At 29.5% G+C, this 16,664-nt stretch overlaps 1 protein-coding gene across 1 annotated transcript in view; it reads left to right on the top strand.

Moving 5' to 3' along the window:
• LOC129799567 (lysyl oxidase homolog 3) overlaps positions 1-16,664 on the top strand; it is a 68,556-nt gene that overhangs the window by 44,720 nt on the left and 7,172 nt on the right. Inside the window, exons 6-7 of the mRNA XM_055843587.1 lie at positions 12,997-13,515; positions 13,591-13,619. Of these exons, the coding sequence (XP_055699562.1) occupies positions 12,997-13,515; positions 13,591-13,619 (548 nt within the window). The remainder of the gene's footprint in view (positions 1-12,996; positions 13,516-13,590; positions 13,620-16,664) is intronic.

Genomic DNA, 16,664 nt, shown 5'->3' with positions numbered 1-16,664 from the left:
TTTTTCATTATTAAATTGCAATTAAATTAGTGCGTATTTTTTCCGTACAATTTTGATTTTCATTGCTAAATGTATAATCGTTTTTTTAAGCAAAAACAAAACTTTGCAACAATAAATTTGTTTAATGTATTAATAATTTTTCTGAATTTTTCATTATTTGATTCCAAAAACCATTTAATATAGATTTTCAATTTTTGTAATTTCATCTCAATTCTTTTTATCCTAAAATATGGAATTATATATAAGTTTGTAATCATTTTTATAAAAAGTTTTTTTTTGGTTTACGGAGTATTAAACTGCCAATTGTACAGTATCTTTAATAGGACTGAAAATTTAATTATCTTTAATTAGGGTAAAGAAAATTTTAATTACAAACAATGCGGAATTTCATACACACGATTTTGGAAGTTTAAACTTTGAGAAAAAAAATAGATTTAGGAATAGTCTTAAGGTAAATGTTTTATATAATGCAAATATCTCAGTATGAACCGTATTAACTATTGTTAAGGTTCAATGCTAATATTGGTGTTCAGCTGCGATAGTAAGTTGAGGAACAAGTCTTAGAAATTTCTCATTTTCCGTGTTTTTTCCTGTCTGATTTAGATGTTAAGCGATGAAACATTTACAACCTGAAAAATTCGCAGGCTGCCTCCATTATCTCTAGGATCACTAATATGCTCTTCATTTTTTGCCCACTTCTCCAGTTCTTTTCTAAAAACAAATGCTGTTTTTTTACTACAAAATTAAGTTATTCGCAGAGTACTAATTCCAAATGCTGCCCTTTCATATTGTTTTTGATCAATAAAAAATTTGATTTTTCTTTTAAATATATTTGAAATCTAAATCTAATTCAATTAAATGCTTAAAATTTAGATTCGAATTCTTTTTACGTCACCAGGAATTTTTCTGGCATTATAATCGTTCGAATTACTTCTAGTGAGGTATATTTTAGTCAATATCAAAGGGCAAGGAACTGATAATCCTATTACGTTTGCCGTAAGGCATAGTTTCTCTATCGAATGTTGTGTCAGCATTAATATTATTATTATTAATACTCTATTAACTTTACTTTTTAGCTTTAGATGTTATATCCTACTGAATTAATTATATTTAAATATTTATTTAAATACAACCGACACAGCCTTGCTCTCAGCTCTGCAATTAATGCATATGAATAAATTAATAAACTTTATTTTCTTCATGCCCAGAGTATGAATGTACATAATGCAGGACGATATGTTTTATATTAAGAGATTTATTTAATATAATGTGAGCCATAAACACAACTTATGGTGGAGGAATGAGAATCTGAATAGCATACAAGGAAAAATCAAAAACACAATAGGGCAGTGCAATCATTACCAATCATTTACTATTAATCATGATAATTTTAATGCCTCCCCTAAAAAATTATATATATTTTTAAAATTATTTCGATATTTTGGAGGTGTTTTCATGTAATATTAACCAAATATTTACTTTGCAATGCTAGTGTCTAAATATTGAAAAAATTGTAATTTTATTTGGGGTACTCTAGGTTAAATTTGTTACAATGCAATAAAATCAAGCCCACGATTTCTAAAAATTCATCTTGAACTATTCAAAGAAAATTAATTTAAAAAAAACGTATACCACAAATAGAAGTTATACGAACAATTGAAATATAAAGTATTATTTATTTCATTTTAAAATTTAAAAAAATCCAAATTTTACATTTTTGAAAAAAAAGAATATTTCTTGTATTGAACTCGTGTTACCAAATTCAATATTACGGTGCTATCACACTAGGATTTTCACAATTTAAATTTAAATTCAATTGAGCCAATTGAGCATTATAAGATTTCTAGAATTTACTTGAAAATTCTCACAGCCAGAACATATTTTGCAAGAAATTTGATCAATTTTAAATAGTGCCGCAAGATTTTTGATTGTGAATGACTCCGGAAAATGTGTGATAGTACTTAAAATGTCTTATAAGTCACTTGTCTGTTATTCAGAAGGATCCCCAAAGCCAGAAGAAGGATTTGTAGGAAAAATGCTGATGAAGCGACTCTCATACATCTTGTCGAAAATCTGTGTGAAGTCATATAAACAGGAGATTTCTTGACACAATAATGGCTTTGGAGGAAATTAGCAAATTTCTTCCGATACTGATGCTTCACTCGCGTACAAGTTTATCACTAACTTACTGTACTTATGTTATTTTTTGGCCACAAATAATAATTATTACGAGTAAATAAATTTAATAAGAACAATTTGGTTCAAAAGGATACTTCTTTAACTGTAATAAAATTGAAATTAATGAGCAAATTTTAACATTTTAATTTGCTGAATTAAAATTTAATTGAGCAACCACATTTATGCTATTTTAGCATGTTTAAACATATTTTGATGGACCAAGTATTAGTTTATATCAATAAATAAGCGAAAATCTGTCAATTCAAATGATTTTTAATGCAAAATAACGCATAGAAAGAATTCATCTGAAAATTAAATTGAATTTCCAAATTGAAAAATCCTACTGTGATAGCACGGTTACACTGGTAAAAATAAAAGGGTCACCGATGAACCTTTGAAAGGATCACTGTTTCGACACGTATTTATCTCCGGAATGAACAAATAAAAACAATGTAAAAGTCATCTTTGGTGTTCGCTCAGGTGAGAGAAATACGATAAGAGTAATGAATTTACGATAAAACATAATCTATCGTGATAAATTACACATACAAAATTTCAAAGGATTCAAGTGAAATTGGAGAATCTTGAAAATGGGAATCTTCACATTGTAATGTGTGACTTAGTGTTCACACTCGGGCGTTTGCCCAAATGGCTTATAGCTCAGTTAGAGCTAGCCATTCACCCTCTCACAATGCTTAAAATCGCGCAAAATTAGGCAGATCAGCATTTTTCTGTACCATTTATTAAGATGTGCTAATGAAAATCAGTTTTGTATAACTTTTAATTTGTAACCATTTGAGACTTCTCTGGCGTATACAACCTGAGATGGAGTTTTTCCACCGTTTTACTCCGGAGTAGGTTGGTTACCAACGCTGAGACGGCGGTGGACGCATAATTACAAATCTTACACAAAGTTATATTCGTATTGCGCTTTTAAGTCATTGATGATGAAATAAATATCTATCTATCTATCTATCTATCTATCTATCTATCTATCTTTCAAAAGGTCAAGATCCATTATTGTAGAAAAGGGTCAATTTGACCCTTTTACTTTTACCAGTGTTCACTTTCGTAAAATTATTTGTAAATATTTGTAAATTTCCAATGGGGAGTTACGAAATGCTCGTAAATCGAATAACCCATTAAAAAGTTTGTAAAAGTTTGTAGTTTTTCACAAACATTGTTCGCAAGATGATCACTTGACGGACATCTTTTGTTATTTTATTAGCATTTGTTCGTAGATGTTTGTGAATTCCTACTATGAAATTACAAAATTCTCGTAAATCGTGTAACCCATTTAAAAGTTCGTTAAAATTTGTACTTTTTCACAAACTTTGTTCGTCACATGATCACTTGAGAGGTATTTTTCGTTCTTTTATAAACATTTAATTGCAAATGTCCATATACATACAAATAAATGTTCGTAAAGTTTTTCATTTGTTCGTTAAGTTTTCGCAAATGAACAAAAATGTACGAACAAATGTTTGTAATAGAACAAAATTTGCTCGTTAAGTGCTCATAGGACGAACAATGTTTGTGAAGAAAGTACAAACTTTTACAACCTTTTTAATGAGTTATTCGATTTACGAGCCTTGCGTAAGTACCCAGTAGGAATTGACAAACATTTACGAACAATTTTACGAAGTATTTTTTTCTATGTAAAGTAAGGGAAACTGGGGCACCACCAAACACGGGGTACCACCAAACACTATAATTTTTATTTTTAAACTACTTGGACTATCTCGACCATTCCTTCAGTGAACAAGCATCCCTATAGTGCTTATAAATTTCTATCGGTCTTATCCTCTGATATCCAATATCCGATTAAAAAATCGCAGTGTTTGGTGGTGCCCCAGTTTCCCCTAAGTGAATTTGGACACTTGAAAATGCCTCTCCATGTTAGAAAATATCTTCCAAATTGCTCCTTCTGTTTCCACATTTTATTTGCCATTTCTGGAAGATAAACAGTCCATCTCTCTAATTGATCATCTTTTGATAGTAAAGCAAAATCGTGCTAAACTCATAAATTTTGTTAGGAAAAATTGCAATTTCTTTTATTGAAGAAAGACAAAGTTAAAGTATTTTTCACTTGACATGTATTTGCTGAGAAATACTTCTGAAAGTGTTGTTAAAAGTTGGCGTGTGAAAACTTACTGGAAAATTTATCACACCCACTTGTATATAAATTCAGCTAAAACATCTTCATTTCACCATTTCATCAATTTAAATCTTCCAAATTTATGATCAATTCCACGAATCTCCGTGTTGAGAAGCTGCTTCATCTCATAAAATGTCGCCCTCTCCGAATGAAGCTAGATATTCTGCATTTAAGTAAAATTCGTAAAATACGAGTAGAAGATAAAATTTCCTTTTCACTGGGTGTCATGTGGGGGAAATATGTTGGATATTGAAAGAGGAGAGAGAGGAAAGAAAAAAGAAAACTTGGTGGAAGAATGAAACATGAAAAGTGCAAGTTTGCGATAAAAGATCTCAAATAAATCCTGTTTCCTGTGTAGAACTTTCTGCAAAGTCACTTAAGTATAGAGAGACTAAGAGGCGAGTATAGATTGTTTCTGGTTGTTTCTAGGAGTGGCTTGATTTTCATTAATTAAATTGCTCTATTACAAAGTGTACCATGCTGTCTATTGCTTATGCGGTGTGAAAAAGTTAGAAAGCAAACATAAATTGCATACTTGCTGCAGTCTTATTTAAACTTTAGCAATTTATTGATCGCAATGGGTATTAAAATTTTCCAATTTTGCATTCGATGAACCTGGCAAAAGCTGCAAATGAAAGGGTTTTCCGCAGCAAACTGTTGAGGTGAGGGTAATGTGATAGCATCCGAAAACAATGGTGACGGAATATTCGCTGAATGCTCGAAATCGTGTGGAAAAACATGAATTAGATAGTGTCCATTGCGTTGTATTAAAATTGTACTAAATTTCAGAATAACCCCAAAAATGCTTATACAATACTGGCTGATGAAAGTTAACAATATAAATTGCTCTCTTTTTGAGGTTGAACGAACACTCTAATAAATAAAGCATTTCCGCAGAAAAGTCAGTGTCTGTCGATGTTCATTTCAGAGGGCTATCCAAATTGCACGAACCAATTTTGGTAAATATTGACGGAAAATGGCACAACAATTGGTGCAATGAATATAATTAATCAATATCATTGCCAACATAGTTGTACGTGCGTTATTAAATAGTACAATGCAATTGAATGAGAATTTACATGCGAGAATGATTGAAATTCGAACAAATTTAATTTGAAATTTAGTAATTTAAAACGCGTAATATCCTGCAATATAGCATGCAATACCATTTTTAGTACATTGTGAATATTGCAAAATCATGTATCACACACAGCGGAATTTCACACGGGAATTTTTGAAGGAAACATACATAAAATTTAAACTATGCGGAGCAATAGAAGGAAAAACAGGCAAAACTTTGGAGAAAATATGTCAGTTATAAGAAAACCACACAAAAGGGCGAGCAGGGCAGTTGAGATGCTTTTGTGAAGATGAACTTTAAAGTATAGCATAAAGCATTTCACAAGAGGTTTTAAATTAAATTGAAAATTTATCTGCTTTGAAAATTAATTGGCAAAAGAGTAAATATTATTCATAGCACCGTTTTATATTTTGCTATAATTATGGATTTTCAGATTATTATTCAATTTTACATTATGTAATTCTCCCATGCTGTTCTTGCTTTAAAAGTTTATTACTTATGGGCTATTCAGATGATTAATATCCGTTTGAAAATTATGTGAATTTTTATTCAATTAGTCCGAACTTTTATGCTAAAAGCTCAAAAAGATTCTGAATTAAATATTGAGAATCAAGCGCCTGGCAAGTTGGCCTTTTTATATAGGGGAGACTGGGGCACATGTAACCTTTTTCGATAGATGCGAATTTGAGGTGGTTTTACAAGGACACCGTGATTTTTTGGAAAATATTTCTTAGCTCATGTTTTACCCTTGGGTATAGGCAATTCGTCGAGGGTAATGCGGATGCTGGAAAACAATTGAGTTTTCCATAAAAATAAAATTTGTGTCCCTGTGCATTTTTCTCTTTTCACAAAATACCTGGGGTAGAAGTAACCACTTTCTGGGGAGGATGTAAACACCTTTTTTCCCACCCTTGAAATTAACTTTGCACCACTCTCGATTATTTTAATTACTTAAGAGATATATAAAGACTGTATATTTTTCAAAAAATCACGACAATTTTTACAAAGAATAATTAAAATAGCAAAAAAAGTAAAAGCATGCATATCAAAGACATTTTTCAATGGAGTTTACCCATATTTTGACATCATGTGAGTTTTTATTGAACACAGCACCACCAATTTTTTCGTAATCTATGAATTATAGATATTTCGCATGAAGGTCAATTTTCCGCTCTTTTACCTACTCATTTTGTGAAATTGAAATTGCCTGGTTACATCTACCCCAAATGCTGTTTTCTGACCAATTATTAATTCTTTTGAAATAATGAGAATCTCAATTTGTCTAGTAAATCCATAAATATAATCCTAAAAGATGTAGGAAAGAACTGGTATTGCTACATTTCGATTATTTTACACAGTTTTTAATTTCCAGGTGGAAATCCAAATGACCAAAATAATTGAAATATCAACATTTTCGGGAAAAATGATTTTTTTTTTAAAGTATTAGGATTTTATTGACCATTTCTTCTGTGGACATACATCCCCATGGTATCTATGAATACTTATGGGTTTTATCCTCTGGAGTCTTAAAATTAATGAAAAAAATCACAGTGTTTACAACTACCCCAGTTTACTACTGCCCCAGTTCCCCCTAGAGCTATTTGAAGCCAATTCCTAAAGTGATCTCGGACTCAGCTCACAGTGCTCCAAGGAAAAAATGTATTGAAACAAAAATTTAGTATATTTATCCCTCCATACGGAAAGGTATCTTTTAATACGGAAAAACTTCTCACTTTTTAAATATTTAGCATAACGATCAGGAGTGCAGAAAAATTCCCATACGCATTTGTATGTGAAAGTAAGAAATTGGCTTCAAATTTGAAAGCCACTCGCCGGGGACTACATTTTAGCATAAAACTTGATCAAATTAATCTACCTTAGAGCGGAATTTGAGAAAAAAATTTAAAATACAGCATGAAGATCTCTATTCATTTTTCTCTCATTGATATGGCAGCAATATATCAAAATATTAAAGAGAGGATATTTTCTTCTCTTTTAGATTTATTATTATCGTAAAAAAAATTTAAAAGCGATACAATGACGAAGAAATTAATATACAAAACATTTTAAAACATACATAAATCTTATAAAAATCAGTAGAACATTGCACTTAAAGCTTCCTTGGTGCATTATATCGCATCTGATTGATAGTTTTATCTTGAATTAAATTTTCAAACTGTAAGACCTAAATAGACTGAGATCTCACTAAGATTAAATAAAGGGAACTCATTAGGGTTGGGCGAATTTTTACATTTTACATTTTACATCATTTTTTACATAGTAAAAAAAGCCTTTAACATGTGCTACATTTTTAACACGTAAAGTTAAAATGTAAAAAACGTAAAATTGATTGATACCCATTAAATATTAAGAACAATTTTTTCATTTAGTACTCAATCAGAGATTTCGCTGTAATCAGTAAAATATTTTGAGGCTTTTTGCATGATGAAATTTACTAGCAATCCCAAGATCGTTTTTTAATAAAGATTAATTTAAAAATATATATTTCGGCTCTATTTTTTGCGTTGTGTGTTTTAACCCCCTGTATTAAGAACACAAAGTCCTTAATTTTTCCTGCCCTCCTGGAGTTTTGATTGGCTTTTTCAATACACAAAAGCTGCTAAATAATTCTTGGTCAACTCTTCTATTTGAAGCACTTTCTTTTGTTTTGAATTTCTGGATAAATGATAATCAATAATGTAGACAATATATCACTGTATTATATTTACATTGCAATTATTGCAAATGTTGCAAATACACTTAATCGCAAGTTCTTTTACTTGTCATTATATCAAAGTCTGTTAAAAATAATATATGTATACTATTATAAGAAATTATTAAAATGTATTTTTTTAGTTTTTAAAAATTGATTGATCAAGTCGTGCTATTTCCCTATTTGCGAATAGTGGAAAAAATTGTATTTTTATGTCTCATTGTTTTACATGTTTACTAATAATATTAATTTTGGTTCTATTATACGTTAAAGGTAAGAAACTCAACATGATATGAGGATTTAATACAGACAACATTATGAAATACCTATCTGTGGAAGAAGAACGATTTATTAGAAAATAGTAACGTTATTTTAGCACAGAAAGTATGTTTTATGTGTACAAAATCTTTGACTTACTTCGCATCTATAGGTTTTCATAACCAAATTTTGTTCCTGGCTTTCTCGAGAATGTTTTCTTGATATTCCTCGTAAGCAATATCGTATCAATAGGGAATTTATCTTTAATAATCCAATTCTAAGTTTTTTTTCCTAAAAATCGTGATTGCTAAGAAATTAGAATAGATAAGACATATGGCTAAACCCTAGGTCTGAAGTGAAACCCGTATAAGAAATATATATAGTTCCGTTTTCCAAGACAGGGGCCCCTTTTCCGTCAGTAAACCGAAAATTTTTACTGGATTTCAGAAGGGAAATTCCGTAATAAAATGACAATGTCATGACAAATTTTCGTAGTAAATTTAGGATCAGGACAGCATTAAAGTCCAGTGAGCATCGAATGGCCATTGCAAAGAGCTCTATAAAGTTTTTAGCAACTAATATGCATATTATTTTCAACTAATTTTTCCGAATTTATTACACAAAAATTTCTAAATTTGTCATATGACATTGTCATATTGTTACAGAATTTCGCTACAGGGCACACAACGAGAGCAAAGAATGGGATAATATTAATAATACTTTGAATGCCATTGAACCCTTAAAACCCCTCTTGAGGATCAGCCTTACGGCGTTATCACACTTGCACATTAAAATTTTAATGTGATTCACATTAATTGTCGCTTGTGAGCGTCCAAATATGTTATTTGTGTTTTTGAATCACTTAATATTTGGGGTTTTTCTATTTATTGATAAAGAAGTGGACTTGGCCTGCAAAAATAAGTTTAAATTTACCTAAAGCATAAATATTTTTTACATTAAAAAATTAAAGAGAAAATCACATTAATTTTTCGCATTAATTCTATAAATCAATTTGTATCAAATTTTTCAGGCCAAGTCTACCTTTTTATCAACAAATAGATTAAATTTTGAATATAAAATGATTCAAACACACAAATTGCAAATTTGGACTCTCACCAGCGACAATTAATGTGAATCATATTAAAATTTTAATGTGCAAGTGTGATAACAAAGTCAGTGTATATAATATTTGGGCACTTAAACGGTTTTTAGATTAGAGGTTTAGCTAAATTCCTGAAGGAATCGAAATCGTAAACAATAACCAATTTTAATGATTTTTCTAAATGTTATGAATAAATTCAAAAACTTTCCAAAAATCTTGCCGGGAAAGAAACTAGAGAAAATTCATTCATTTCAAAATACATTCTAATATAAAATCCATTAGGCTAGATTGCATTTTTCTAATAAGTTTTACTATTTTCTAATTTACCCTTGAATTTAACATTACTGTAAATTAATTCATTACTGATTTTGAATATGAGATCGTGAAGCAGACCTATACTCATGAACAACGTTCAGTATAATATTTGTAATGCAAATGTTAAAATTTTCAATATTGATTTTATTGCGAAACCAGTATCTCATTAATAATTTATTTTTTAATATTATATTAAATGACCCTTTCAATTCCCAGAAAAATCTTTAAGCTCTCATTCAGCGATAAAGAGCTTACTAGTAAAATTTGATAAAAGTCTTTATGTTTAAATTGCTACGTGTCTGTAAGCCTGTAATTCATAACGGAAAAGCTTCACAATAGTAAAGCTGAAGTATCCATTATCAAATTTTAAACACTAAAAATTTCAAACTAATCTTTAAGTGTAAGAAATGTCAGAATTTTTAACTGTAAATAAGATTTATTGAATTTTGATACTTAACCCCCTCAATTCTAAGATTAAATTTAAAGTGTTGTAATTTTGAATCGGTCTTTAACCCTCTAAGGAGATTGGAACACCGGTGTCCCATAAAGAAAATAATTTTTCCTGGCCACCTAAACTTATTTTTTTCTTATATCTGTACGTAATTGCAAAGTAGAAGGTTGAAGGAATCTAGGATATTTTTTTGTAAGTCTCCAGCTATTTGCTATATAGTAAAATTTTAAGCTTAAAAATGACGAATTATTAAATTCTCATATTAAAAATTGATTTTAATTACTTTTTTATACTTACAGTTTTTTTTTAAGCAAAACCGTTTTGGAAAAAGAAACTACAATACTCAAACATAATATTTTTCATTAGAATGAAAATTATTTGTTAGAAAAATTACTTAAAATTTTTAGCTATTTTTGTCCCTATCGTTCTTAGAGTCAAAAAATACGACAAATTAGACTCTGTTGACTTTTCGAAGGTTAAATGTCAGACGTTTATTAAGTTTTGTTTATCGGTTTCATTTTTATGGATGATTTTCGGTCAGCGAAAACTGTCTCGTCGTTAAAGAGTTAAAGGCTGTTTCGCATTCTCCGATAAGCCCTCAATTAATTTTATTTTTTTTAGGCCTCTGAGGTAAAATGTAACACAAGAACAGTGCTAAAATGGAAATGTGAAATTCTTCTAGATTTATTTCATTTTGAAGCTGATTGGGAGGATTTTGTAAATCTTTGATTAAAGGAAATTTTGAGATAAATTGGAATAGATGAAACATCTCTAATTTTTATTGACTATATAAATGAGCAGTAAAAATTAAAATTGAGCAGTAACAATAAAATTGAAACAATTTTTGTCCAGATTTTGGAAAAGGGAAAATAAAGGGCTATTTATTATATCTGAAATAATTTTAAATGCTAAATATATAAATTATACACATTTTTGTAAAAATTTAGGTGATTTTACTAACCAAAATTAGATATTTTACTGCTCATTTTTAATTTTTTACTGCCCATTTTGAATTTTGTACTGTTCTTTTGTTTTTTGCCATTTTCAATTCTGAACCAGAAATTTTTAATATTAATAAAATAAATATTTAACAGATTTATAAATTCTTTACTGGCAACAAACTTTTATTATTAACTTTTATTTAAATTCTCAATCTTTATTGTGCTATCACATTAGAATTTTTTTTCAATTTTTAAATTCAATTTAATTTTCAGATGATTTGTTTCTATGCGTTATTTTCATCTAAAAACCAATTGAATTGATAGATCTTCACTTTTGTTTATTAATAAAAACTAATACTTGGTTCAAGAAAAACCAGTTTAAATATGTTAAAATAGCATTAATGTGGTTGCTCAAATAAATATGAATTCAGCAAATTAAAATGCTAAAATTGCTCAATAAGTAGTCTTTTAAAGAAAATTATTTTTATTAAATTTATTTACTCGTAATTAATATTATTTGTGGCGAAAATATAAAATAAGTACAGTGTTTTAGTGATAAACTTGCATGAAGTGAAGCTCAAGTATCGGGAGTAATTCATTAAGTTCCTCTAAAGCCATTCGAAGGAAATTGTTATGTTAATAAATTTCAGTTGGGAGTTGGGACGATTTCATACAAATTTTCAATAAGACAGTATGAGAGTCGCTGCATGAGCCCCTTGCCTACAAATGTTTTTTCTGGCTTTGAGGATCCTTCTGAATAACAGATAAGTGACTTATAAGACATTTTAAGTAGTATAACACATTTTCTGGAATCATTCACAAACAAAAATCTCGCGGCACTATTTAAAATTGAGCAAATTTCTTGGAAAATGTGTCCTGACTGTGGGAATTTTCAAGTAAATTCGAGAAATCTTAATGTTCAATTGGCTCAATTGAATTTAAAATTAAAACGTGAAAAATCCTAGTGTGATAGCACCGTTAAGCCTTCTTTACTGTAGGATTGAAGAGTTTTTGACAAAAGAGAAATAAATTTGTTTTAATTTAATCTGAAAATGTGTTTGATGTAACCAATTTTTATAAAGATTTAAGTTTTTTACAGTCGTTCGTTGATCTAAAAAATAGATAATATTACGAATGAATTTTAGAGGTTATTTAAGAATAAAAATTTTAAAGACTTCTTTGAACAAAAATCTAGATAATTCGCACTGTATCGTAATACCTATAGTTTTCCTCTATTTCGCAATTCCTGAGTACAATATAAATATTTTTAAAGTTTGTGGGACAGGAACTAAGAAATATTTTGAATAATAATATTTACCACGTAGATTGTCTTAACCAAGATGCATCCTGAGTTCTTTTTTTTTTTAAATTCAATTCAGGCATCCTTTGCATTTTCAATTTCAAAGTAAAGTGAATAAATTTGTGTTTCATCCATCGCAATATTTTGCCATTTTGTCGGAAATAAAATTCAAAGTGTTTAACAAAATCTTTGATAAAATGCAATAAAAGTGCTTTCAATTGAAAGAATATTTCAGTGGAAATATTCCTATGTTATGACAGAAGTACACCTGTGGAGGAAATTCAATAAGTTGCACTGAAAAGCAATATTCTATTGAATTTATCCTGTTGAATGTAAAGATATTTGAAAAGATATACCGTGGAGATGAAAATTGCATCTGTGACATGGCCACAGTATTAAAAAGTTGTGCAATGAATTCTCATCAAAAAATTCTCAAGAGCTCTTGAGAATTGTTGTTTCATTTCTGACCGAAAAAAAAATCCAATTAAAATTTCAATAGGTGCGACTGGATGAAGTGGGCCCTTGGGGTGCAATTTGTGCCGATGGATGGTCACTCCTAGAAGCAAATGTTGTATGTAGAGCCCTGGGATTGGGATATGCCAGTTCTGCCCTTCAAACGGACTTTTTCACACCCACCAATACCACCCTCAAAATTCTTCTGTCTGGCACACAATGCTATGGGAATGAGACTCATCTTCAGGATTGCATTCACCATGAGATTCACCTGGCGGACGTTCACTGTTCCACTGCGCAGAAGAATCACATTGCAGGAGTAATATGTGAGAAAAAGATGGCAGATCTTGTCTTGGACACTGTTGAGATTCAGCAGACAGCTCATCTCGAGGACCGTCCTCTGTATTTTCTGCAGTGCGCCATGGAGGAAAATTGCCTGGCATCTGAGGCCTATGAGATTCAGAAGACGGATCCCAATTGGCATCTGACTACGAGACGGCTCTTAAAATTTACAGCAAAAGTTCGCAATGATGGAACAGCGGACTTTCGGTCCCATATCCCCAAAGTTTGTTGAACTTTCCTCTAATTTCATTTTGCAACTTTCTCATTTTTATTTTCGTCCTTCTTTTCCATGGACCAGGAGCAGTGGGAATGGCACATGTGTCACATGTAAGTGCAAAATATATTCGGTTTTACACTCTCTATCTAACAAATGGTAGTTTGATATGGTTTTCTTTTTCAGAAGTAAATTTTAGCAAAAATGACTAATCGTAGGGAAAAATGGCCTGCCTTTGAATGTGCTAGCCTTTGAATTTTAGTACAATTTTTCCCATATTTTAACATTTTTAACTGTTCGAACTCCACGAGAGAACACTTTCTACAATCCATTTTTTTTAACTTTACTGACTGAGAGAAATCCGAAAACTTAAAATAATATTTCGGAAATGTTTATCTTACCCTGCAGTATTGATCCGAAATCGGTGTAAATGTAAAAGGGGTTAATGTTACCCTTTTTCATGTTAATTTTACCCTTAAAAGGTGTAAAATTAACATTAAAAAATGTTGATATATTTTTACACCTAAAAATGTTAAAGTTATGAGGAAAAAAGTTAATCGCACACCCGTTTTTTTCTCAGTGATCCGACTTCCTGTCTTCGGTAATCGCCGCACAAGTCAACGTTCTCTAGTGAACCAACTTACCCAAATTGCCCCACACTCTACTATCCCCTTCAAAAACATATCTTTTCGACTTATCCCAAAAATTGGCATAGGCTATTTCATTCATTTTTGGATTGGTTTTGGAGGTAGTTAAGAACATTTCATTCTTCGTTATCTATCATTAGAAAAATCGCTACTTTCAAACAGTATAATTTTCACCCAAGTTGGTCAATTAATTAATTAAAATGTTTCTGTTTTCTTGAAGTACTACGTTCTTAAATAATTTTGAATTTCAATATGGTTTTATGGTGATTTATCAACAAATTTAAATCGACAATAATCTTATAACGCACCCGAAACAAATGCGAAAAGAATATAAAACAGAGAACCTTCTCGAGAGTTTGAGCAGCTCGCAAAGCTTCGAACGCTTTGTCATCCTTATGTTTAGTATAAAACCTATTACGTTTTGTAAGATTTACTAACGGTTTGTATCAGTTAGGGCTATTTTAAAATATCAAATAATTTTTATATAACGAAAACGAGAAGTTTTATTGACTTTAAAGGTAATAACAATGCATTTTTTAAAATCTTTTTTTCCTGAACTATGATAATCGAGTAGTTATTTTAAAAATGTCAAGTGTAAGAAAATAAATTAATAATAATAATAAATTTGTACCAAATTTGAAAGTATTCGTTAGCTATTTTGAAAGTTACCCAAATATAATTCTATGTTAATAATTACACTTGTTATTTAAATGTTTTGTGTTCGAAAAGGTGCAAGATATCACGAAGAAGAAACTAAATTTTTATAAAATAAATTAAGTATTTAAATTTTATTAATTAAATATTAATAACCCAAAAAAAGCAACATAAAAAGCAAAAGTGTATTTACTTTATTGGAAATAGGAAAATGTTTTTAGTTATTAAAAAGATTGGTATAACTTTATTAGAGGATAGTAGGGCACCTTTGAATTGGTGCACCTTTAAAATATGGGTTTTTTCTTCTATTTTTAAATAGAACTGAGCCTTATCATAATGTAATTTAGCTTCTCAAATGATTTATGGATTTAAACAGCATCATCATAAGGTCCAGTTCAATTTTAAAATAGAATAAAAAGCTTTATTTTAAAAGGGATCGCACATCTCCCTACGTTAGCGATTTATGTTTTCGAAATAGATTTTTTTTTTGAAATTTTGTGTGAACAGTATAGTTAAACTTTTGAAGAAAAAGTATTCTCTATAAGATTTCAACAAATTTGTGTTCATTATACCATGTCCAGAAATACGTTTTTGAATTATCTGGCTATAGTTTCATTAATATTTTTTTAAATTTGATTTTACTCAATATTTTACAGAACAAAATCTTAAATTTTTCGAAAAAAATCTAATTTTAATTTTGTATATGAGTTTTATTTTTGGTAATATAAATACCCAAAAATATCTTATATCTTAAAGTATTCATATTAAACAAAAAGTTACAACATTTAAATGATAGAATAGACTCGAGGATCGAAGTCCGACCTATACTAAACTTTATGATCTAAAATGACAAAAAAAAAATATAAAAATTTATGTGCAATTTGAAAAATTGTTTTTCGGTGTGATTTTTCAGAATTGATTTTAAAAGAATGATAAAAATTTATAGAAGTTTCTTATTAACGTTATAATCAGGTTCAATTCTTTATAATTTTATATTTTTTCCCATGGGGTGTCGCTAATTAAAATTAATTAACTTAATCATTATTTATTAATTATTTAAATTAACTCATTTAAAAAATGAATGAATTTTGAAGTTTATATTTTTTCCTAAGTTTAAAGTACCATATAAAGTAAAGTATCTTCAAGTCGACTGGTTGCTCAACTTGACCGATAGTGTTATTTATTCAATTTATTTATATTTGCTAAATATTTAGCGTATGATCTAACATTAATAGGTCGATTATTCCATAAATAATACGAATCAGTGACAAACTCATAGAAATTGACCATAAAACATTCAAAACTTCGAACCGGTCGACTTGAGGGCACTTTACCTTACACTGAGAGAGATCCGAAAATCCGTTTACTTTACCCTGCAGTATTGATCCGAAAACGGTGTAAATATTACCCTTTTTAGGTGTACTATGGGTTAAAGTTACCCTTCTTTCATGTTGATTTTACTCTCAAAAGGTGTAAAATTAACATTAAAAAATGTTGATATGTTTTTTCACCCAAAAAGTGTTAAAGTTATGGCGAAAAAAAATTAATCGTAGCTTCTTTTTTCTCAGTATATGTATTACACTAAGAGAAAAAGAGGGCGCGATTTACTTTCTTTCTTCGTAACTTTAACACTTTTTAGGTGTAAAAATATATCAACATTTTTAATGTTAATTTTACACCTTTTTAAGGGTAAAATTAACATGAAAAAAGATAACTTTAAGCCATAATACACCTAAAAAGTATAATATTTACACCGTTTTCGGATCAATAATGCAGGGTAAAATTAACATATCCGGAATGTTATTTTAACTTTTTCGGATTTCTCTCAGTGTACGGACACAAAATAGATTTAAGTGG

The sequence above is a fragment of the Phlebotomus papatasi genome, chromosome 1, assembly GCF_024763615.1.
Source record: "Phlebotomus papatasi isolate M1 chromosome 1, Ppap_2.1, whole genome shotgun sequence".
Taxonomy (NCBI): domain Eukaryota; kingdom Metazoa; phylum Arthropoda; class Insecta; order Diptera; family Psychodidae; genus Phlebotomus; species Phlebotomus papatasi.
The sequence above is the reverse complement of the archived record's forward strand: the minus strand, read 5'-3'. Positions and strand labels throughout refer to the sequence as shown.